The 23931-nt window shown below is 42.5% G+C and overlaps 1 protein-coding gene across 7 annotated transcripts in view; it reads right to left on the bottom strand.

Annotated features, from left to right (window-relative positions):
- Nucleotides 1-286: 286 nt before the first annotated feature.
- The window catches only part of LOC119742946 (helicase domino-like), a 71582-nt gene continuing 47937 nt past the window's right edge, over nucleotides 287-23931 (bottom strand). For 2 of the 7 annotated variants that reach the window (XM_038219221.1, XM_038219228.1), the window contains 15 exons: nucleotides 22313-22345; nucleotides 21365-21515; nucleotides 20230-20495; nucleotides 19391-19618; nucleotides 18301-18440; nucleotides 17517-17649; nucleotides 16055-16180; nucleotides 15293-15496; nucleotides 13407-13605; nucleotides 11847-11941; nucleotides 10253-10444; nucleotides 9299-9730; nucleotides 8712-8882; nucleotides 7401-7547; nucleotides 287-6255 (listed from right to left, as the gene is read on the bottom strand). In XM_038219221.1, coding sequence (XP_038075149.1) covers nucleotides 5119-6255; nucleotides 7401-7547; nucleotides 8712-8882; nucleotides 9299-9730; nucleotides 10253-10444; nucleotides 11847-11941; nucleotides 13407-13605; nucleotides 15293-15496; nucleotides 16055-16180; nucleotides 17517-17649; nucleotides 18301-18440; nucleotides 19391-19618; nucleotides 20230-20495; nucleotides 21365-21515; nucleotides 22313-22345 — 3654 coding nt within the window. In that variant the 3' untranslated portion in view covers nucleotides 287-5118. The remainder of the gene's footprint in view (nucleotides 6256-7400; nucleotides 7548-8711; nucleotides 8883-9298; nucleotides 9731-10252; nucleotides 10445-11846; nucleotides 11942-13406; nucleotides 13606-15292; nucleotides 15497-16054; nucleotides 16181-17516; nucleotides 17650-18300; nucleotides 18441-19390; nucleotides 19619-20229; nucleotides 20496-21364; nucleotides 21516-22312; nucleotides 22346-23931) is intronic. The other 5 variants (XM_038219225.1, XM_038219222.1, XM_038219223.1 and 2 more) reach the window with 5 other exon arrangements.

The following is a 23931-nucleotide window of genomic DNA, read 5'->3' as shown; positions in this document are numbered from 1 at the left end:
TCAGTGTCAGTCAGTGAGTGTCAGTGTCAGTCAGGGAGTGTCAGAGTCAGGGAGGGTCAGTGTCAGTCAGGGAGTGTCAGTGTCAGTCAGTGAGTGAGTGTCAGTCAGTAAGTGTCAGTCAGTCATTGTCACTCAGTCAGGGGGAGCCAGCCAGCAAGCCACTGAGAGCCAGCCAGCCAGCCTCAGGGGGTCGGGGGGGGGGGGGGGAGTCAGTCAACAGGTGCAAAGAGAACACTAGGCTGGCCCTCTGGGACCAACAAAAAACAGGACTGGATAACACAGCACATCGTGATTAGAAAGAATTTATTGAGAAAACAAGTACTTTGAGGAATATTACTTTTATTTAAATGCATATTTTTGCAGTCTTTACATACCTACAGAGTTTATGATACAAAGAAGATACGTAATGCATTAACTCTAAGACTGATGGGACCGATGTGAAACTAATCCACTCCTTTCTACAGACCCACTCCCTTTATGTTAAATACATTTTTTACAAGATGTACATGCTGTAGATAATTTAAGGGGGTGGAGACAGGGCAGGCTGGGGGGGGGGGGGTTCCCTCCATTTTAAGACTTCCTAAAACAGGTTACATGGGCTCAACAGCGCTTGCTGTAAGTGGTATGTTTGTCTGAATCCCTGTATGAATGCAAAAATGTTGTGTCAGGCAGGCAGGGTAACGACTTGAACCACATCCGTGCCTCCATTCCCATGGTTCAAATCAGTGATTTAGTCAAGTCCCTGCAAGTCCATCACAAGTCCTCCAGTCCCAATATAACTCACAAGCTATTCACATGAGCTTTGACAAAGGGCATTTCTTTGTTATCGTTCATCCACTGTTACTTGTGCCTGGACTTGTGATGGACTCAACTACATGTTCAATGACAACAGAACTTATTTCAAACCTAAATATACAAGTATATATAGTCACTACATGGCAAACCTTGCAAATTTAAGTCAGCCAAGTACATCATTAACCACATGTGACGTTTACAGTGAAATCTGATAACTCAAAACAGCTGTTTAGTCAAATAAAGAATCCATTCCCTTCAGTAGTATAACGATGATATACAACCCTGCTTAACTCAAAACTCTGCTGAAGTCACATTTTGAACCTGTTCCCTTGAGGTTTGATTTATCAAGATTCCACTATACTACTTCCACAGGTTGAGTCCAATCCCCCCAACCTCCCCTGTCCACCTATATTGCATCCCCTTCCCTCTGACATTCTGGACCCGCCTCTAATACTGAAGTTTAGAGGTGCCTAAACTTAAAGGGAAAAAAAAACCTCTGCAGTGAAGCCCAATGTAAAAGCAAAAGATTTGGACAATACACTGATGAATAGTTGAAAGAACTTCGAGGAAACAAATTTAACAGCACCACAGCCACCTTTGAGAAGTGTGCTTATTTGTTCAATGGGGATACCCATGAGTAGACCTCTGATGCATTTATGGTTAAAGGTAGAGTATATCATTTGCAGCTATCCACCAAAGTAACTGACAAAATTATTGTTGAAAATCATACTCGGTTTAAAGATAGTAATGACACTAAACCAGTAAACTCTCTGTAAAAATTATTCACTTTGGCATGCTGTCATTTTGTAGAAAACAATCAAATGTGGTCATTTCCAAAGACGTCCAAAGATGCATTTTTGGAAATTTCAGTTAGTAGGTTGTTTTTAATTCAGCGGAGCTGCAATTGGCTGAATGAGAATGCCTCCTGGACGCTGACTTTAGATGTGATTCAAAACATGACTTGGCAACTTTTGAATTGAAAATCGAGATCCTAGAATATTGTTTTCTCGGAATACACAGCATTCACTGAGCTAAAACTTCATCACATTCGTTAAGCAACCATCTTTAGATTTTGAACACTTTTGACGGTTGAAATAGAAAAAATCCACAAATGACGAATGATATACTCTACCTTTAATAAATTAACGTAACAAAACACACCCCAAAGATGTCTGCTAATGCAATCAGTCTATCCTCAATGTTATACTCAAACCATAGACCGATAGACGTTAAGGCAGAGTCACAAGGCCATGGTTTGCATCGCTACGATAGGCGCGAGTAAACCTTTTGTGCATCCATTTTTATAAATTAAAAATTACAAAGAACACCCTCTGTGGCACCTGCAACGTGAAAGGTCTATATGGCTCAGCCTGGCAAACCATTCGTCAATATTGGTGATATTATAACCAATTCAACATATTATTTGAGGCTTGAGCAAATGTATTCGATTCATATGAGAAAATGCAAAATTTAACAGGCAGAAACTCGATGTTTATCTCAATACCTCCGGGTTCAACCACAAGTTAATGCTCATTTTATTTTACATTCTTCCCTTCTCATTTAGGAAAAATGCTATCATCATTGGTTTATGAATAAATACATAATCCTCTTTTTCATTATACGGTGAGGTAATGCAACATATGTCAAGCAATTCATTTCCAGAAACAATTCAATCACTACTTTTGGCAACACGTTTTCTGTCTGCATAAATGTTATTCCCTGTAAATCCCTAACACAATTTAAAAGCAAACACTCAACTTTAATACCCAAATAATTTAGAAAACAAAATTAGTCTGCCACGCGACACAAATCATCTAACTAAAGAAAGGACGTAAAAAAAAACACCAGTGAACAACATCCCAAGAAAAGAAAAGAATAGAAAACATTCATCACGTGCAATCAAGAGATTTAGAGGGCAATTAATTAAGCAAAACGGTTGCTCAATCAAATTATCATGTTGTCTTGGTGGCAACTTGCAAGCCAAAAGCTTCAGTCATCAACCTGCTCACAGTTACTTAAGTCAGCAAGTTTTGCAATGAATTACACACACAAGTAAAGTCCTGTGTGGAATTGTAACCGTTTTTTGTTCTGTCTTTTTCTTGTGCGAAATTGTGAACCTCAGACATTCCCACTTGGTTTTTCCAGACGAGGTGAGAATTGTATTTCTTTGCAATCAAAATCCATGTCATAAAGTCTGCTCACGGCACTTTGAGGTATGATGTGATTTTGTGGCTTCATTTTAACCTCAGAACCTCGCCGAGGTTCAGGCTTTGAGGTTGAGGTACTGAGGTTCAAAGTGCAAGAGGTCTCATGATTAATTTTTTTTAACATGGATACTTTAAAGACATAATGTGAAAGGATAATAAAAAAAAACCCACTTATGTAGAAATGTTTCTCTTGCAAGTTGTTTGTTTCTCATGAGGGCTGGGACCGAAATCATTTCGAAACCGATTCCACTTTTATTTTTTTTTAATAACAACCTCCCCATAAAAGTTACCAGTTGAAAAAGATAACACTTTTTAATGGCTGTAATTCACTATTGAAGTGTTACGTAATAGCAAGCGAAGTCACTGGACTTATCCTAGCGACGGGTCATGCCACACACATGGCAACGGATCCAGTCATCGAGTCACTGGTACTGCACGTGTATTCCAAGCAGAGTAAATCGTTCGAAAAATTTGACAACAAATGCTACCTCACGATGGTCAACTGTTTCGCTACGGACTGTAATCATACAAATAAAAGTCACACCTGTAGATTTGTTCCCAATTTTCTAAAAAAAAAAAACATAAATATTCTCCAAAAATACATAAGTTCGTAGTGAGTTGTGGTCGTGTTTGCATTGGCTTTGCTGTGCCAACGACCAGTTTTGGCAGATCACACGTAATCACTTCGATAGTGAATGTAGAAACACAACATTTAAAGGCAATTTCCTAAAACTTGACATTTCCACCATGTGAAAGGTTTTCAGATTCACTGCAAGCAGATACGCTCTTGGGCCAAAATTGTGTTATTTATAACAGAAAATTGTGTTAACCTTTTAAGCACTATTTCACAGCGTGGATGTGCTAACGGTTGCAAACGCATGGGGATTCTTATTGTTACATCACTAATTTAAGCAACTGTTTTCCTTTGAGATCAGCAGGTCTTTTGCTGTGATTACTGCTCAACGTCTTTGCTTTGTGAAATAGATGCAAGCTCTGTTAGAAGAAAATTGTGAGCTTAGCAGTGCCGTGAAATTGGGACTGATCCCTGCCTTTTTGTTGTCATTGGGGACTGGGTTGAGATGTTGGATAATGACGGACGTGAACCAGTCACCATCTTTACATGCAAGTGTACTGGTAAGATCCGATTATTGACTGCTATTGCTTTAAGGGTTCAGAATGTGGCTGCATATTAACTGTTCCCTCCATGTTTTAGGGTTTCTTTACACATGTTTTAGGGTTTCTTTACACATGTTTTGGTTTCTTTACACATGTTTTAGGGTTTCTTTACACATGTTTTAGGGTTTCTTTACACATGTTTTGGTTTCTTTACACATGTTTTGGTTTCTTTACACATGTTTTAGGGTTTCTTTACACATGTTTTGGTTTCTTTACACATGTTTTAGGGTTTCTTTACACATGTTTTGGTTTCTTTACACATGTTTTAGGGTTTCTTTACACATGTTTTGGTTTCTTTACACATGTTTTAGGGTTTCTTTACACATGTTTTAGGGTTTCTTTACACATGTTTTTTAGGGTTTCTTTACACATGTTTTAGGGTTTCTTTACACATATTTTGGTTTCTTTACACAGGTAAATGAACATTGACAGTTGTTCTTGTAAAGGTTGTGGTTACATGTGAACACTACAGGGTGGTGCTAAAAGAAGGAAACCCACTTTTGACAGGAATTTTATTTGAAATGTTTTTGTATTTTGTAGTGAGGTACAGCTCTCCAACCATACAGAGTTAAAAAAATCTTTAAAAAAACTTGCAAGAATAGTGTTATTATGTTAATTTGAATACAAGTCACCAAAATCACTGTTGTCCACGTGTAAGTCTAGTGCAGTGTTTCTTGTCTTCAAATCAAGCTCGGGAGCTCAGTCAAGCTGATAGAATAAAGCCGTCCATGGACAAACAGGTGTAGCACATGAAATTTTTTAACTACCATATCTCAGAGACAAAATGTGCATTTGCAATCATTTTTTTTCGTCACTTATGCTTAAAGATCAACATGTTAATACCATTAAATTGAATTTTCGAAATATGCTCAACGAGTAGGTGAAATTGCTGTCAAAAATGGGTTTCCTTCTTTTTGCACCACCCACTATACTGTCACATTTACTCCTTTGATGGATTGGAAGGTTTGCGTAATCTCATTGCATATGGAGAGGCCCTGACTGGTGCTGCCGTGGTGGGTGGCTGCTGTTGTTTAGACTGTGCTGCTTGCTGTTGAGGCTCAGGTGATGAGGCAGGTGGATGCGTATCAGGTTTTTTGACGGCTGTGGCTGTGGCTGTGGCTGTGGGCAGGGCAACAGTTGGTGACTCGGTTTTTACCACTACTGGGGCTTGTTCCCTAACTGGTGGAGTAGCTTGGGGCTGCGGCTGGGGCTGTGGTACAGACTGCGACTGTGGCTTGGCTTCAATCTGTGGCTCAAGTTTGGCCTGGGTTGGGGTCTGGGACTGAGACGTCAGGCTCTGAAGTGCTTGTTGCTGTTGTTGTTGCTGCTGTTGCTGCTGCTGCTGCTGTTGTTGGGCCTGCGCTTTCTGAAGTTGCTGCTGGACTTGCAGCTTCTGCTGCTGCTGCTGCTGTTGCAGTTGCTGATGCGCGGCAGCTGTTGCTTGCAGCCGCGCCTGGACCGTTCCCGTCTGCTTTATCTGAGCCTGCGGTGTCTGGGCCTGCTGCACCAGGCGGTGTGCTGCCGATTTCAGCGCAGCCTGCCGTTCCGCCGGTGACAGTGACAGCGCTTTGGTCGTTTGGGCACTCAGGGTGACCTGCACCGGCGATCCTGACTGTATGGTCCCCTGGGGTTGTATGGACGCCGTCACCTGACTCGAGCTGGCAACCTGAACTGATGCCGCTCCACTAGTGCTCGCCTGGCCCTGTCCCCTGGACGGCTGAGTGCCTGGAACGCTCTGCACAGTCACCGTCTGTTGAGGCTGTAAGCCGCTGCTCTGTGATCCCTTCTGCGCCAGGGCTTGCGCCTGGGAGATCACCCGGGCCAGCTGTGCCATGTTCTGCGTCCCTCCACCTGCCATCAGTTGTGTCAGGATCTGTTTCGTGGAGGCAGTCATGGGTAGGGTTTGGGGCAGGCCACCCATAGTTTTTGCCACGGTCAGCAGCGAGTTGCCTGAGACCGTCGGGATGATAGTGACCGGTTTGCCGGCCTGTTGGATGGACAGCGTGGCCCCAGCTCCTGTCCCTGATTGCTTGACTTGCTGCTGCAGCTGCTGTCGAACTGTGCCCAACTGCTGGACCTGTAGAAAGTAATATAAAACATCCCACTGATATAGAAATGTTGTTCGAGCACAACACCTCAGAAACAAAATTCCGCTCTTTTTCATCTCTTTTTCAGCATCAATTTAATGACAACTGTGGATTACTTTTGTCAGCAGTTACAGACACTGTTAACGGGGCATCACAGCCTGAAATCCCCCAAAATTTCTTATTTTGGATTGTTTTCTTATACTATTTCAATGGTCTGGTTGAAAAGAAACCAACCGAATGTATTACCATTCCCAAGAAAAGAAAAAATCCTGGTTGTTTACATCGGACGCGACAGACATTGTGTGGCATACCCATTTGTATTTCAAGTCGTGTCTATTCAATGAGCATACACGTTGTGTGTGTGTGGCACATAATACACACAGCACCAATACACAAATGATGTTTCTAACACATCCGCAGGGTGCGAATCACTGTGCAGCTGGATTCACAACTAGCATATATCGCTTTTTTTCAGGGACAAAATTGTAACCCCCTAAATTCATTGTCAAAAGATGGTTGTGTGGACGTTTATATTCTTATTTTAAATGCTATTTCTATTTAATGTCAATTCGTTTAAAACACTTTTTGTAGCCCAATTGGGCGTATTACAGGCCATAATGTACCTTTGAGTCAACTTGAAAAAAAATTATGTAAAGCTGCAAGGAAAACCCACAGATTTAGACATCTGTTTTTAATATTCTAAGTGAAATTTGGCCTCATAGGGCCCTTTCAAGAGGGTAGCAATTGCAGAAAAATATCTTGCAGGGAGACACAAATCCCAACATCACAGCAACAAATCCTGTATATATATATCCTACAAATAATAAACAACAGCAAAATCAAGACGCTTGTTGTTCCATCTACAATCCTGGCCAAATCTCGCTGGGCCCCCAACCCCCCAGCCCCCGTTCAATGATGTCTCTCATTGCGCGGTGTGTGCTCCATCAGCTGGAGAGAACAACATTGACCGGGGGAGCAGGGGAGCGAGTGACCGTGGCAGGCTCAGGAAGTGTCCCAACCATTTTGGCCGGGATTGTAGCACATGCTTTTTGGGGGTATGGCCCATTTTAATGTGAAAGTGCAGTTCCTAAATGACATTCAACATCATGTTAACATTAACACTTCTAATCCTCACCTGGCCTACTCGCTGCACTACCGCAGGGCTGCCCTGAGCCTGGGAGGTCGTGACCCTTTGAACTCTGACCTGCTGTAGTTGCTGCGGGGTCAACGTGCTGACCTGCTGTGAGAGACGTTGCCGCTGGCTGCTTGTTGTCTGCACAACCTGTGTCATAAATAGACATTTTGGTACATCTTTGAAGAATCGCTGATTTAATATTTAAAGGTAATATACAACATTTGCTGTTGCTGTAATTTTCAGAAATGGGACGGATTTTGAGGTTAGTATTTTATAGCAGATATTGTTACCGTGAACTGTTGAAATGTTTGTGTTCATATACGCTGGAAAAAAAACAGGGAAAAAGTGCTCTTCTTGTGGTCTGGTTCCCTGGCCACTCCAGACGAAATGGAGCAATTTATAGTCGTCGGGGCATTGTCAGGTCTGGGAACCTGACTAGCTGGCTTGCACCCGTTCATGGATGTGTAACTGATTGCAACAAAATGTGAACTAACTAAATTTGGTTAATTGGGGGCAGTAATTGACAGGCATGCAACTGGGAAATCACAAAAAAAGAGGAAATTCAAATTTTCCCCAGACTTTGTAGTTTTTTTCTATTTTCAATGGCACACATGGGAAGTAAAAAAAAGAGGAAATCAGCTGATCCGAGGAAAAGTTGCATGCCTGAATTGAAAAAACAGAATACTACATGTGTTGCTCACACTTGTATTGGCAGAAATGCATATTACAGGTTACTACAGTATTTTGTAGCTTTAGGTGAGGTTAGGGTTAAATGACCGTAAACTTCTGTAAAATTTACAATTAACACTCGTACTATCTACTTAGCAGCTCTAAGAGAAATGAGGCCCTGTTCAGGGTTCCCAGCACTTTATAAAAACATGATATCAGGTTTTTCACTGATATTTCCCTGAGAAATTTTCAAAATTCCATGAGAAATATTTTTGCTTTAACACGGTTGCTGGAAAATCAAGAGGCGGTTGCAGCAAAGCAACTAAGATACTGATAGCACACAGGCAACTTGTTGACAAGCGATGGCCTCCCTTCTCCCCTTATAGCTATATTCCGAGTTGGTCAATGGACACAGCTTGAACACACCGCCCAAGACGCACACACACCCAACTGGCGAACACCTTTTCCTTCTGGGTCACTATCAAATTCCCTGAGTTTTCCCCAGTTTTTTGGTGGTTTTCCAAATTTGCTGAGTTTTCCTGACTGGAAACTCATTTTCAAGGCTTCTCCTTATTTCCAGAGTGGTCGGGAACCCTGCTGCACCTGTCAGTAACACAAGTGGACGAGATCCACAGTCCATACCTGACTAGCCAGCGAGCCAGTGACGGCGACTGATACCGACGGGGAGCTGATCCTGATCTGGGCTTGGCTGATGGTCCCCGAGGCTCCTTGCTGCTGGGTCTGGCTGACTACGGTGTTGCCTGTCTGCATCTTCTGCTGTTGAGCCAACAGTTGCTGGGTTTTGATTGTCAGCTGGGGTAAGGGCAAAACAAACAAACACTTGTTGTTAGAACTGCCATGTTGCTGTAGTCTTGTCGATGTACCCTAACGTGGCGCGGCCGCTAACGTGGCACACTTTGATTTTTCGCCTCTAGTAGCTTGCTAGAGCAAAGTTTTACCTTGAATTTCACAGTAAGTAAAATTTCGTCAGGCTCTAAACATTTCCGTTCATAAATCTGGAGTCAGCCGACCCGGCAAGCTCGGTAGTTGAGCGGTAAGACTTCTGCACTAGAAAGCAGGTCGTGGGTTCGAGTCCCACCCGAGTGATTTTTCTCTCAATCACTCGGGACACTACAGTATTTGGGTAAAACCAAATATTGAACATGACTGACTTGACATGACAATCCCCAGCCCCTGCCCATACACATAACGAGGCGAAAGCCACCCACCAGTTGTTGCTGCTTGGTCTGGTGCTGACCCTTCTGCATCTGCTGTATCTGGGTGAAGTTGATCTTGGGCCTGGCCACCATGCCAGGGAGAGTCGGGGGCTTCATGGGGATGTTGCCTTGCTGCTGCTGAGCTTGTTGCTGCTGCTGCTGTTGTTGAGCTCCCCCGGCCCCCTGGGCCTGGGCCTGCGCCTGGGCCTGGGTGAGACCCTTGGGTGCTCCCGCCGTTGCTGCAGCAGTGCTGACTGTCAGCCCGCTGAGGGTGATACCCTTGAGTCCGGCCACCGTGGTGAGGGGCAGGGTGGTGATGGCCGTGGTGGTGGTCTTTTGGCTCTTTTGGCTCTGGCTGGCCAGGAGTTGTTGCTGACGCCTCAGGATGGCCGTCAGTTCCTCGTTCTTGATGGCCCGGGTAACGGTCTTGCCTGCCAACTGCATCTAAGGGAAGACAATTTTTTTTAAGGAGTCACATACAATTTTAAGTCAAAATAAAATTGAGAGTCTGACATTTTGACAATTTGATTGGGAATCTAAATTTATACAAGGCCAAAAAAAAAAAAGTTCTGCTTCCGGTTCCTGACCTACCCTATTTTTATGGCCCTAACCTTTACATATTTATCAGCAAGTTACAAATAAATACTAAGAAAAAAATTCAAAATAATAAAGCAAAAAAATCCTGTTGTGTTTTCTGCTTTCACGAAATGCCTATCAACAACCTTTTTATGTCAAAAATGCTTGTATTTCTTTGTTTTTGCCTACTTATATTCGCTATTTTCGAAAAGAAACCATAGTTGTTTTAACAAGTTCCCTTCGCAATTTCAAGTTCCCTTTGCGATTCGCTATCGCGGTCATGAAAACATGTGCGCATTGATGTGCCAAAAAATCTGTCACAAAAGACACAAGATGTCTCTATTTGTATGTCTGAATCAGGAACGAGCTACTACTACTACTACAACTGACCTGTGCCCTGGCCTGGCCAGCCTGGGTCAGCTGAGGCTGGGCCAGGGAGGACGTCGTCGCAGCCACCTGGCTGACCGTCACGTTGCTGGTGGGTGGTTTCTGGCCGGACTGGAGCTGTTTCTGCACAGCTTGGGCCTGGGCCTCCGCCTGGGCCTGGGCCACCTTGGCTTGGGCTTGGGCTTGCTGCAGTCGCTGTTGGTATCAAAGAGAACAAGCTCCATATGATCTCAGAAGCCGTGGACTCCCAATGAATCTGTGTTGCACTTTGTGTGGAATGTGTACGCGGAGCAGGCATGAGGGTATTGTCTCCCGGATTATTGCCTTTCATTGAATGTTTGTTACTAATTAACGGAGAGACACAACTTGTCGAGCTGCTGTCGGCAGCTAAAAACCAGACGACTCTTAGGCTGCATCTGAATTTCTTGTCTATAGATTTATATTTTCTGCCTCTATTATTTGCCACCAATACATCAACCATATACCAGCTAAAAGAGTGTTTTCGGATCGTTCAAATGGGGCAGTTTATTCATAGTGTTGCCATTACAAAAACATTTAGAAAAGTGCTTCAGAAGTATCCAGGCATAATTTAAGGTATGGAGTGCCGTTTGGTCATTTGGTGAAATGGTTTGCAGTTAAGGTTTACAATGTGAAGTGTGTTCCACAGAAACAGCGCCCTCGGTTGTAAGGAAAATAATGAAACATTTTAAATTAAAAAAAAAAGTGCTCTTTGGAAATTTGTTCCAGAAAAGGATGTCTCATAGTTTTATACGTTTCAGACGAATAGAAATTTTCTACAAATATGCGCCAGTGTAGATTTCATTTCATGAACCCTTTAAGGGTCCTACTGCTTTTTGCAGAAGATACGGCAAATGAGGACGGACTGATAAGAGATTTAAACTAGAAAGCACTCAGAGAGCGCAATCTCCGCCAAGGCTAAACAACCCAACCATATTGTTAGTACATCCAACATGAGGATCTTTTAAAATGCTCAATCATGTTCTGAAATCAAAGGGCAGAAACACTCAGTATTAATATTAATATTAATTGTTCACTTGTTGAAATTGAATACAGAATAATCAAGTGCATATAGCAGAATTGTGCCATTTCCATAGGGTCACTGTTTAAAATTAGGGTCATAAAACAGGGCTTGCTAGCCGAGAAGTCTCTAGAGGGACCAGAAGGCTGGCATAATGACTTTAACACACACCGCCTGTCACTTGCACTGTGTGCACAGTATATGGCCCAGCAATGGTCGGGTCCATTAGTTTTTTTTGGGGGGGGGAGGGGTGCCCAAGTTTCATGGCCTATGGCATATTTGCACATACAAAATGGTGAAGAATCCTTTAAAAAAAACCTGCATCAGGATTACGTCCAAAATCGAATGGGTCCGCACTTGTACCAAGGACCACCCCTACACAAATTTTCATGAAACTCTGCCCTCAACTTTTTGCGTTATCCTATTCACAGTCAAACCAACCAACCTGAACCAACACCGGTGAAAACATAACCTCATTGGCGGAGGTAACAAAATGTGGGGGGGGGGGGGGGGGGGGGGGCTTTTTTCCCTTCAATTATATTATTTGTTTCTACTGACCTTGATTTGTGCCTGCTGCTGTGCTTGAGCCTGCTGCATCAGTTGCTGTTTTATGGCTTGCTGTTTTATCAGGCTGAACTGGGCTACCTTAGCTGCTAGTAGTCAACACAAAAGTACAATATTTGACAATGTTTAAGCCAAAAAAAAAAAGTCTCCGGTTTCTGGTATGCGCGCGCGTCGCCGTAGCCATGCGCGTCGGCAAAATGAAAAAGTTTTTTTTTCAATGAAAGATGATGTCTCAAAACCGCCAAACTCACTGGTTTGACTGGAATCCTGCTGCTGCACAATTTTAACGTGTTTTTATATGGGGTTATGATCGAGAATAAGCTTTATGTGGCCTCTCTGGACTCCCATATATTTTCACTAAGTTTAGTCGGGCACCATTTGCAGTCATCAGCCGACATTTGAAGCAAAAAAGTCGGGTAAAAAAAAAAAAAAGCCGCGTCGCCGCACCACTTTTTGGACAAGCTCCATACCAGAAACCGGAAACTTTTTTTTTTGGGCCTTATATACAATTTTTTTTTTCCAGAATTATTTGAATGTGTAAACATATATCCCAAAATGCAAAAAGACAGAGAAAACACAGATTTGTTTTATCACAAATCTCTGTGACGCCCATTCACAGACCACAGGTTGATTTCATACAAAAACGATAACGCCCATTTTCAGATGGGTACCTTAAAGGTAGAGTATATCATTTGCCTTTTTTCCTTTTTGTTCGTAAGAAGCAACAACAGTGCTCAACATCTACAGAAGGGTGCTTAACAACTTACCTGATGATGTTTTATTTTAGCTCAGTGAATGCTGAATATTCCAATACAACAATATTCTAGGATCTCGATTTCAATGCAAAAGTTGCGGAGCCATGTTTTGAATTGTGCCCGAAATCAGCGTCTGGGACACGTTCTTATTCAGCCAATTGCAGCTATGCTATGTCTCACACTGAACCGACGAATTGTATCAACCATGCGCGCGTGTGCGTTGTGTCAAAGCTGGTGGGCACCCATTCACGTCTTTGCCGAATATAAAAACGAACTACTACCGGAAATTTCCAAATATGCGTCTTTAGACTCATCTTTAGAAATGGCCTTCTTTTAGTGTTTTCTTCAAAATGACAGCATGGCAGAAAGCTGCATGCTGTGAAATGCCAGCATGCTGTGAAATAATTTCACAGGGAGTTTAGTACCATTACTATCTTTAAACCAGGTGTACATATCAACAATAATTCGTCAGTTACTTTTTGGGATAGCTGCAAATGATTTACTCTACTTTTAAATAATAACTGATACTAGGATCAATTTGACCGAACTGTGTTAACCGTGTCCTTACTTCCTTCTGAATGCAACTAAACTCATTAAAAAATTTTAAAATGGATTTTTTTGGTCATGTTATCTTACTTAGTTCATCTGTATTTATGATGAGTTTTTCTATGTGTTTTGCTAAATCTGTTACTCCCTGAACCATCAGTCTTAGAGCGGACGCTTTATAAGTTAAGATGCGTTACAAGACGAGAAATTTTTTTTTGAAATCAGCCTCGGTAAAGAATCGCCAAGTGCCTACCTGTCATTGTAGCAGTGGCGGTGGGCGTTGATCTAGCCTGGCTGACAGACCCTGCAGAGGTGATGACCACCTGCGTGCCTGATGTGACTGGTGCACGGACCTGGCTTGTGATGATGCCTGCCGAGCTAGGCAGGGAGACGTGGGCGATGGTGGTGCGGACGGCCTGGGCACGGACTACCTGCCCCAGGGGACTTGCAACCTTGTTCAGAAGAAAAAGGAAATGTCATAGATCTTCAACTCCCATAACATTTTTTATAAAAATAATAATAATAATGTGGTGCTTTTATAGCGCTTTAAACCAAAGGTATCAAACAGCTTCCCAATTATTACCCCTGTTCATCAGGCCATGAGACCATTGATCTGCAGCAGCTTGAGATCAGCGCAATGTAGTCACTACCTTCACAGGTACCCATTTATACTCCTGGCTGGAGAGAGGCAATTCGGGCGATTCACAATGCAGAGCGCCACCAAAAGTTTGCCATGGAGAGTTCATTCTTCCCAGTGCATTGTGGGAGATGGTCGACAAATTCGCAGCGCAGGACACAGGTCAGTAGTTTCGTAAGCGTATGATTCGAGTATCTGTTTGCCCTTTTCTTTTCTTTTCTTCGTATCAATATGGTGATTTTTGGTAAGGCGGCTGAACGCTACGCCCCTATCTATAACAAATTAGCTCAAGTGTCTACTGACACTCATTCAAATGGGCCATATTTTGTTGACCGTAAACTTGAAAAGTTGACTCTCCATGGCAAACTCTTGGTGGCGCACTGCATTGTGAATCGCTCGAATTGTAGTAAAGTTTCTTGCCCAAGAACATGTGGCAGGGCCAACTTTCACTTGTGGTTTTTAATGTATTGTTAGTGTAAAATAGGAGTAGCCCCCCTGAATAAATCTAGCCTTTTTATTAAAAAGGCTAGATTTATTCAGGGGGCTACTCCTATACTAAAAAACTAACGATACATTAAAAACCACAAGTGAAACTTGGCCCTGCCACAAACACAAGCACAGTTTTCCCCGTCAGGGTTCGAATCCATGTACCACGGCACATGAGTGGAACACCATAACCACTGGACCACAGTGCTCCACTGTAACCTTACTAGTACCCTTGCTAGTAACCTTAACCTTGCTAGTAACCTTGCTAGTAACCTTAACCTTGCTAGTAGCCTTGCTAGTAACCTTGCTAGTAACCTTCCCAACTCATCTCAAATCCTCTGACATGCAGAAAACTTATGCCACTTTCATTTGGTTTTGTAACTTTCAGTGACTTGCCAGTACTTTCCTCAATACTGCACAAAATCCTCAAAAACCCGCCTGGGAAATACCTAGGGTTTGTGCACTTTCAGATGAAACCTTTTAGGACTTACAAGTACTAACCCTAACCTCACCTAAAGCTACAAAATACTACCGAGTAGAAACCTGTAGTATGCATTTCTTTCCAAACAAGTGTGCACAACACATGTAGTATTCTGTGGTATTTGGTCCTTGACCCCGAAAGAGCCGTTAGGACGTTAGGGCTAAAGTGAGCATACAACACAGATCCACTATATTTATTATAAAAATAACGTGGGAATTTTACAACCCAAAAAGCAATGTTGTGAATGGGCATGGTGTGATGATAAAGGCATGAAAGACTTTGGGTGTTTTTTTTAGAAAAAGGAGCATGTTGTGAACTTTTTAAAGGCTTTTCTGCAAATTTTTGTCCTACCCTACCTGTTTTACCATCGATCTTTTGTTTATACTCTAATTTTTTGCAACAGCTCCCATTGGTTTTGTACACGTTTTCTAAACAAGGACATCCTCGTTTTGACTCTTGTCCTCAATTACTCAAGGATGTTTCACATGCGTGTCCTCGATTTACACCATAAACAAACCCACACATACACACTTACAGTAGCCATGACGGGCGTGGCCCCCGAGATGGTCGCCATGGTTCCCACCTGCTGCTGGGTCATGCGCTTGTTGATGTTTGCGAAGGAGTTGCCCGGAATGGCCGTCACCACGCCGGGTGTATTGACCACAATGCTGTTGGCGCTGCCGCCGGTCACGCGGATGGCCGTGGTGCCCAGCGCCGTGCGATTGATGGTACCCGGCTGCTGTGGAATGTGAAATGGCAATGGGATGAGTTGGGCACCAATGAGCAAGGGTTTCTTGGTCGGCAATGTGTTCCCCCCCCCCCCCCCCCAGTGCTTTGTATTTCCTAGACAACATTTCATCAGAGACCAGCCACAACCAGCACCCTTGGGTAGGGTTGTGACAATGAGGAAATCAGTGGGATGAATGCAAAGAGAAGCCTGACGCTGGTGAATGAAAAAATGTATAGTGAAACACTAAGATTTCTGCACTGGTTTGATGGGATATCTTGCCCTGCAAACAACGAATGACAGGGAACGTACCAGCCTGACGAAAGACGACCCAAATTGAACAAAGTTCCACAGCCAAAAAGAGTACTTTTGTTTTTTTGATTTAAATCCAAACGTAAAGACAGTGCAATCTCAAGGCTAGCAATCACAATAGAAGTTGAGAACACAAAAAATGTGCATGCCATCATGTCTGTGTGTTGAGAAACTGTGCACTGCCAAATTTTATGCAATGGCTAGGGTTAAGGGTGAAAGGTTAAGGGTGAAGGGTTAAAGGTCAAAGGGTAACTGTACCATGACTGTAGCTGTAGTGGCAGTAGTGACTGGTGGAGCTACTGCTGCTGCTGCAGCTGCTACAGCCTGCTGCTGCTTGGCCTGAGCATCTTGGATCCGCTGTCGCTGCTGTTGCTCCTGTGCTGCCTGTAAGCATGGACATGAAACAATTGCAAAAGCAGGTCACATTAGGCTTCAAAACCTTTAACTGTTCTGGTTTGCTTTTTTTCTCAATATTTTTGCTCCAAGGTCTGATGACTTTGCATGACCTCAATACAGCAAAGTATGCATTGAAATGAGGTGATAATATAAAGGTTTACGGTTGCACTATGTGTCAAAATCTCTTTTGTGAGGTTCTGAAAAGAACCGGGGGACGAAACTCAACGTTTCGGACATTATTATCTGCCCGTTGTCAGGAGACTGAAGGATTCCAACAGTGAAGGGGTGATGAGGTAGGGCTGTGCATCGGCATCGGGGATTCGGGTACCCCGAACGTTGATGTCAGGAACAGGTTCCAGATTATGGAATTGAGTACACATAACAAACTTTACATATTACTTAGTAACTTCTCAGACAATGACAAAGAAAAGTTTGAATGTCATTGGTGGGAAATTTTCAACAATGAAAACACAATATATTACACATTTATGATGCAAGCGAAAGTTGCAGTTTACACCGTAAAACAAAAATGCTCACTGGGTGATTTGATGTACTTCGCCTAGCTGCACAGATGTACATGTAGTAGTATTATTGCATGGGCCTTTATAAACAATCTGAACAGCAAATTCCCAGATTTGACTTGTGGGGTTGGGTTTCTTTAACGTGTACCCGTGTTTTCTTCAATCGGATACCCAGTTCCTGTAGTTCCCGTAAATGCACACCCTTTATGATGAGGTGATGTGAGCGGTATTGAACACACAATGCGACATTAAACAAAATGTTCAGCAAAGATTCTTGCACACATTTGTCATGTGGCTCAAACAATACAGGACAATGCCAAACAAAATGCAATAAGAGAAAAATGGTCACGCCAGTTGCGCTGGTAAAATGAAAACTGCTCAATTGAACTTCCGCTGATGTATTTGTTCTTGTATGAAGAAGGGCAAGCCACACAGGCGTACTACTAAACAAAATGTCACTTGTCAATGTGTATTTTTCAATGTACTTGTGAAATTATTACAGTGTGGCATGGGCTTCTTGCACAAAAACCCCCTCAACAAGAAAAAGGGAGGGTTGGGGGAGACCACTGGGAGAGACATTCAAACAATGACACCTGACACTCACGCAAGATCGCTATGGCTTTGCTTGCATTCAGAATAGAATTGGTCATGCATACTTTTGAGCCATACGCATGCGGACCAGTACGCGCACGTGGTGTGTCTCCCCACTGGAGTTTTCAAAATTGGTCAGAGAGCGCCCTCTCTTTTTTTGCGCAGGGAGCCCATAATTTTCCTCTCCTGATATTTCCACTGGCGATGCGTACCTTCTTTTCCCGTGCAATTCTCTCAGCTCTCTTGGTGGCCACCTGGATGGGTACCATGGGCTTCTCATAGCTGATACCAAAGTCGTTCAGTACAGCGCTGTGCTTGGGGTTCTTCAGCAGGGGATTGTTGAGGCTGCGAGAACAACGTGGAAATGGATCAGTGGTGTAAGCGTTGAGCCCAGCACAAGTGCAGTTATTATTATTATTTGTGGTTTATTAAAACACTGCTTATAGCAGCCCACAGGCTGAATTACAAGTCAGTTTACATACAAATTTCAATAAAAATTAGATGAGGTTGAAATCACAAAGAGTAAACGGTAAAAACAAAGGAAAATTGTAAGTACAAAAAAATATAGTATACATATCAAAAATTGCACAGAAAAACAATACATGTACTATGCTAAAAAGAACCGGTAATTTCATTGGGCTGGTGGGAGTGAACTGAGTGCGCTATTAACAAGTCTGTTGAGATATGGGACTGGGCTATTATAAAAACGGGTTGTTTTACAAGATGGAACATGAAGTGTTCGTTTGGACCGGAGATTCATAGTATGGGTGCTTTTAGATTTGACAAACCACTCATTGAATTTGCTTGAGTTAAAGGATTTCATTGCAAATTTGTTACAAAGGGAGGTTCTGCGCATGTCCAAGGGTTCCAAACCAAAACTGGTCAAAGCTTGTTCATATCCAGTATATATAAGTGAATCAATCAAACAATTCATAAGACAGGAAAAAAACCTTGTTTTGAGGGTGGTTTCTTTCTTGAGTTCAGTTGGCTACTTACACCTGTTTGAGGTAGGGCTGTCTCTTGCCGATCACCGTCTTCATCAGGTCAAACTTGTTGGAGTAGAACATGGTGTGGGAGGCGTTGCCGTCCTGGGTGTGTAGCTGGCTGGTCTTCATGGGACGGTTGTTCTTGGTCTGCTAAGGAGTGAAATTCAAGAGACTGAGTTTGAAGATTTAGAATATAAAAATGTGGTATTTGTGTGTAAATGCATGCTGGTGTGCTTGTTGAACGCATATTGTTCCCAAGAGCCAGTAGCTACAGAGTAGGGTTCAAACATTCTGTGAAGGGGTGGTTTGAAAGAGAGAAATACATTTTCCACCAATTTTGTATTGCAATAGAAGTTCATTTTAACTGTAAATCAAATGACAAGCATCTACATGTCAGTTATATAAAACAAGTGGCTTTAAATTGGGAAATGGGAGGAATATTATCACTCGGTAAAATCTGGACTTTTCCACTTCACTCAGCTAAAGTCTAGAATTTACCTTGCGATAATATTCCTCCCATTCCAATCTGAGCCACTCAATATTTGTATATTATTAATCTATTCTGAATGATCATTAACCCACAGTGTCTACATACGAGCCCTGCACCTACTACAGCATGCGGTTAGGTCATTTGTAACTATCTCTCTGTAAAACTTGTGCGGGGCGTACTTTTGCAAGGTGTCCATAGTAGCAATAAGCCTCTGTGCTGATGACGTCACACTTTGTTTACATGTGCACTTTCCTATGGAGCCAGTGGGGGCCCAAGGTCCACTGAGCACCATAGGAAAGCACACACGTGAACAAAGTGTGACGTCATCAGTAAAGAGGCTTATTACTAACAAGTAACAAGTGTCCAAAATAAACTGCAGTATTAATTTCCATTCACAGCTGGCACTGGTTTTTAAAAAAATACTTTCAGAGTTATCAAATTCTGTGTAAAAAATATTAGCTGGAACAAGAAGGTTCATGGTGTGGAACATGAAGTCAAGCCTTACCCTGTGTATGCCCTTAGATTTCTTCTGTTTCTTGGGGTAGGTGTCATAGAGTATCTTGCCTTACTGAGAGGGGCAGAGAGTTTGAATCACGGAGTCAAGCCTTACCCTGTATATGCCCTTGGATTTCTTCTGTTTCTTGGGGTTGGTGTCATAGAGTATCTTGCCCTCCTCCCGTGGTATGATGACGTTCTCGTAGCGGTGGCGGCACTGCTTGGGGGAGCGGTAGATGCGACTGGTGCCGTTGACAATGTCACTAACCAGGTCCCAGTTGATGACGTGGCCCGGTACGACGGCCTGGAGGGTGAGGGGGAGCTCCTGAAGAGCTTGTACAGCCTGAGGGAGGAGGATTAAACGGGGACAAAATACTTAGAAAAAAACTAATTTGCATTCTGAAATGTGTGACCTGCAAAGTGTATGCATATAGGAAATTAAAATGGACTCAATTAGTATCTTTGAAAAGAATCGTCCTGAATTCCCTCGCAAGTGTTCCATAAACCCATGACACATCATTTGCACTGAAACTATCAAGGGACACAAATACTATGCAAAGTAATATTTGATTGGTTCGAACTGTTTCCAGCAGGGACGGAACAGCCTTGAAAGCTGGGGGTGGGGTGGGGTTTGGGTTTGGGTTGGGGGATTGGGTGGGGGTGGGGGTGGGGGTGGGAGGGTGTGGGGGTGTTTCGGTTGGACCTTTGACTCAAAGGTCAAATAATTGACCTTTGCTTGGTTTAAATAGATTGGCTAAAAGTGGAGGGGCAAAATCGCTAACTTTTCAAAGGTATCATTAAGAATGACTTCCTGGATTATTTACTTGGTGGGTAGGTAGTTCGCTATTCATTATCACTCATGGAGGATGACTGTATCAAGGAGATCATCAAAATTCTAAAATCATAAATGTCTGATGTAACAGGGACTCTAAATTTATAGAATGATTAGCATACCTGCAGCAATGCCCAATCCTCGTTGATCAGCCACTCGTGCCGATCGGCCGTCTGCATGTCCGTGGAGGTAGTCCGGTGCACTATGGGCAACGGCTTGACCACGGGCTTGCCGGCCATGGCGCGTAGCTTCTGCTGCTTGGCCTCGCGTCGCATGCGCAGGAGGGCCGCCGAGGGGCGGTTGAAGAGGGACTGGGGTGGGGTCATGATGTGCGCCGTGTGGTGCGGCACCTCGCCTGACTTGGTGTGGGGCTTGATCTTGCGGATACCTGGCGAATAAAAATGGTACATGCTTGTATTTGTCTCAAGGTAGCTGTGAAATACCCATTTCTGTTGTTCTAAAGAGACTTTTATAGGTAAAGAGATGTTTACGGTTAACATCTCACAAATTCCACTGTTCAAAACGGATTTTCTTAAAATCTTGAAATCAGGAAAAATCCTGACAAATTTACTTGGATAAGTGACTCATGATGCAACAGGGGCCCAACTCTATTAATTTTTTGGTCAATGTGAAGAAAGTCTGTGCTCCGAGATGTGACCTTTATTCATCAAATCCCTGACAGTCCTGAATACTTAAAAAAAAAATTAATATGTACTGATTGCTCTACTTGAAGCATTTTCCTTTTTTTCCCTTAGATTTCCTTTTCAATCCCTTCTTTGTGTAGCCCTCAGGTTGAGTGGCGCTTATGGGCCTTATGATGGGCGACTCTCATTAAAAAAAATGTAGTGTCGGTTATAAAAAGACACACCCATTATTTTTGGTTTTAACTCATTTACACTCAATTCACATTTCACAAAACACAATTTAAATTCAAATTAATTGTTGCCATTTTATAAAAACTTTTTTTGACAGTGGTAATCTTGCCGAAGACCAAAGTGACACAGTTTATTTCTAACTTCAAGATTACAGAGAATAAATTTGTTACATGTTCAACATCAGAAGAGCCTCCTATCCCTAATTTTAAGAGTGCCACAGTTACATTTCTGAGAAAAAAACAAATGTCTATTTGGAGTGTGCATTCAGGTAAAACCAATACTTTTCCCTGTCCTCCCTTTTGGTGAAACTTTCCCATTTCAAAGCACCTTCCCTCAACCTCTACTTTTGAAGCAAGTATTTACTGAAAAGTGGTAGCAATACCTTGTTCCACTTTGGTCTTCTTGTGTTCTTTCTTGACGTAGACGGGAGGCAGTTTGGACTCCATCATGATGGAGGTGTCATACATGAGGCTGGCTGAGAGGTCCACGTAGACGTCATTTTCATCCTGGGGTGGGGTGGGCGGAGCCCAGATCTTGAAAAATAGAAAGTAGGTGGTGGCATGAGATTTGGGGCCCTCAAGGGTTGATGCATACATGTAATAGACGTTTGGCTGAGAATATGTTCTGTACTTTCAAATTATGCTTAAGACTTCACACTTTTTTTTGTACATTAATCCTTACCTTACCAACCCCATCACCCCCATTTTAGGTGGATTTTGGGGGACATGGTCCAGTTGGCATGGTTTGACTAAAATGTGATGGAGTATGATGGACTTTGGCCAGGAGGCCTGAAGCAGTGCTGGGTGAATTTGATGAACTTTGCCTAGCATCCAGTACTGCAAGCCATTCCATCAAAATCCACCAGCACTTTAGTGGTGGATTTCATTATGTCATGTATGTGAAGCAGAGTGAGTGATGGATATTGGTGGACATTGTCCTTTACTTGGTAAAAGTAAGTAGGAAGTTAGGTTAAAAAAAAAAAATTTCAACCCATGAATTTACTCGAGATATTCAGCCTATTTTTGTCAAGTTTTGAACTGAATGGACTTAAAGTTGACTTTTTGCGGTACTGCTTAGGACATGGACCAATACATGAGTTCATTTCCATTTCAGGGCGATACTCACAAGATGTTTAATCTTCTTTTATAAAAACTATGTCAAATGTTGGCGCTCAACACTTCACTGTACGTGAATTAAACTTCTTCTTTTTTTTTAGGCCGAGGCCCACCCCCCTCCAAAATAAAAACATGAACTACATGTAGTAATTCGGCTGGTTTCCTTGTTTTCAAGCAAAAATCACAGATGGTAAAAACACTCGTCTACAACTTACCGGCATGATGTCATCTTTGTTGGAAATGTACACCTACAGGGAGAAAACAAACAAGGCATCCACAATAATTTGAGTACGAGATTATGCACGTCAACTCTCAGGTTCATCCGTCTTGGAACATCACTCAATCTTCCAAGGAATAAACAATGAACATGCATAGCTTTTCCTCCTTCTTCTAGCCCTTAGATTCAACATGATTATATCTGAGAGTTTGTTGACGTTGTATTGCATGGTGTTGTGTTGCATTGCGCATGTGGGCATTCTATCAATTTGGGGTCCACTTGTTGTCCCTGTCCCTGTTACATCTGACATTTATGATTTTATAATTCTGATGCACTCCTTAATGCAGTCGCCCTCCAAGAGTGATTATGAATAACAAACCACCTACCCAACAAGTACATCATTTGAAGTAATTCTTAATGATACTTGAAAGGTAGATTACAAAGTACCAAGGTAAAAGGGACAGGAAGGAGGTCACAATTTGGACCCTGAATGTATAGAATGACCCACATTTCACTACGTAGCTACACCCCTTCAGGTTCCTTCTTAAACGTACCCCATTTTGTCAGTAGCGATGTCACAATCACTGGTTACAAGTACACCTAAGAGTGCTCGCCCCAAAATGATATTTTTTTTTCCACACAGTTACCTCTGAGCAGTGCTGGGGGTTTAAAACTGACCTTGAAAGGACACTCAAGTTTAAAGTACATGTACCCGGATGAGTTAACTGAACAATGTTTGAACCTTGGAATAATTTATGTTTTCTTGCAGAACTTCCATGTTAATTTTCAGATTTCATGATTCAAAGTATTTACCAAATTTCTATATAAATGAGACTACATTAACTACAAAGTTTGGTTTTGAGGTAAGTTAGCAAAATCATATGCCCACTCTTCATCTTTCTCAAAAGGATACCAACTTAAATATTTAGGAAATGTGGTTCTGTTTCTCCGAATTCACATCACAGCTCTTTTTCTAATCTCTGCAAAAAAAATTCTATGCACCCATACAGGTTTTTTTCCCCCTATTTCACTGGAAAGCTCTTGAAATGTGTGTGTTTCAAATGTAATTCTTAGATTTTGGGAGTGGATATTTTCTCTGACTGTGCACACTCTGTTTAGTGCTCTTGACTCGAAAATTGTACTTTTACTGAAAGTGTTAAAGTAGAACGTCCCTATGACAAACACCGATATGCCAAACATTCTGCTATGGGCTCCGGCACAAGTACCCCCTCATTGGTAAGAAAGGGAGAGTTGGGGAAGACCACTGGGAGACATTCCAACGCATTACCACTGACGCCTGATGCTCATGCAAAAACGCTTTGGCATTGTGTATAAAGCAAATAAAATTAACTAGTGAAGGTTAGCGGTAACACCATGTGGAAATCTCTTTTGGGAAGATGTGTGGCTCTGAAAAGAACCGGTTGGTTCCTGTGGGTGACATCTTCTCGAAAGAGATTATTCCACATGGTGTTACCGAAAACCTTCACTAATTTACACAACCACCATGCAAAAATTCAAAACTTACTTAGAAAAAAATTAGTCACGCGTACTTCGCACCACACGCATGCGAACCACTATGCGCACGTAGTGTCCCGTCCACGAGACTCTCGAAAGTGG

This window comes from Patiria miniata, unplaced genomic scaffold (assembly GCF_015706575.1).
Source record: "Patiria miniata isolate m_02_andy unplaced genomic scaffold, ASM1570657v1 HiC_scaffold_6, whole genome shotgun sequence".
Classification (NCBI taxonomy): domain Eukaryota; kingdom Metazoa; phylum Echinodermata; class Asteroidea; order Valvatida; family Asterinidae; genus Patiria; species Patiria miniata.
The sequence above is the reverse complement of the archived record's forward strand: the minus strand, read 5'-3'. Positions and strand labels throughout refer to the sequence as shown.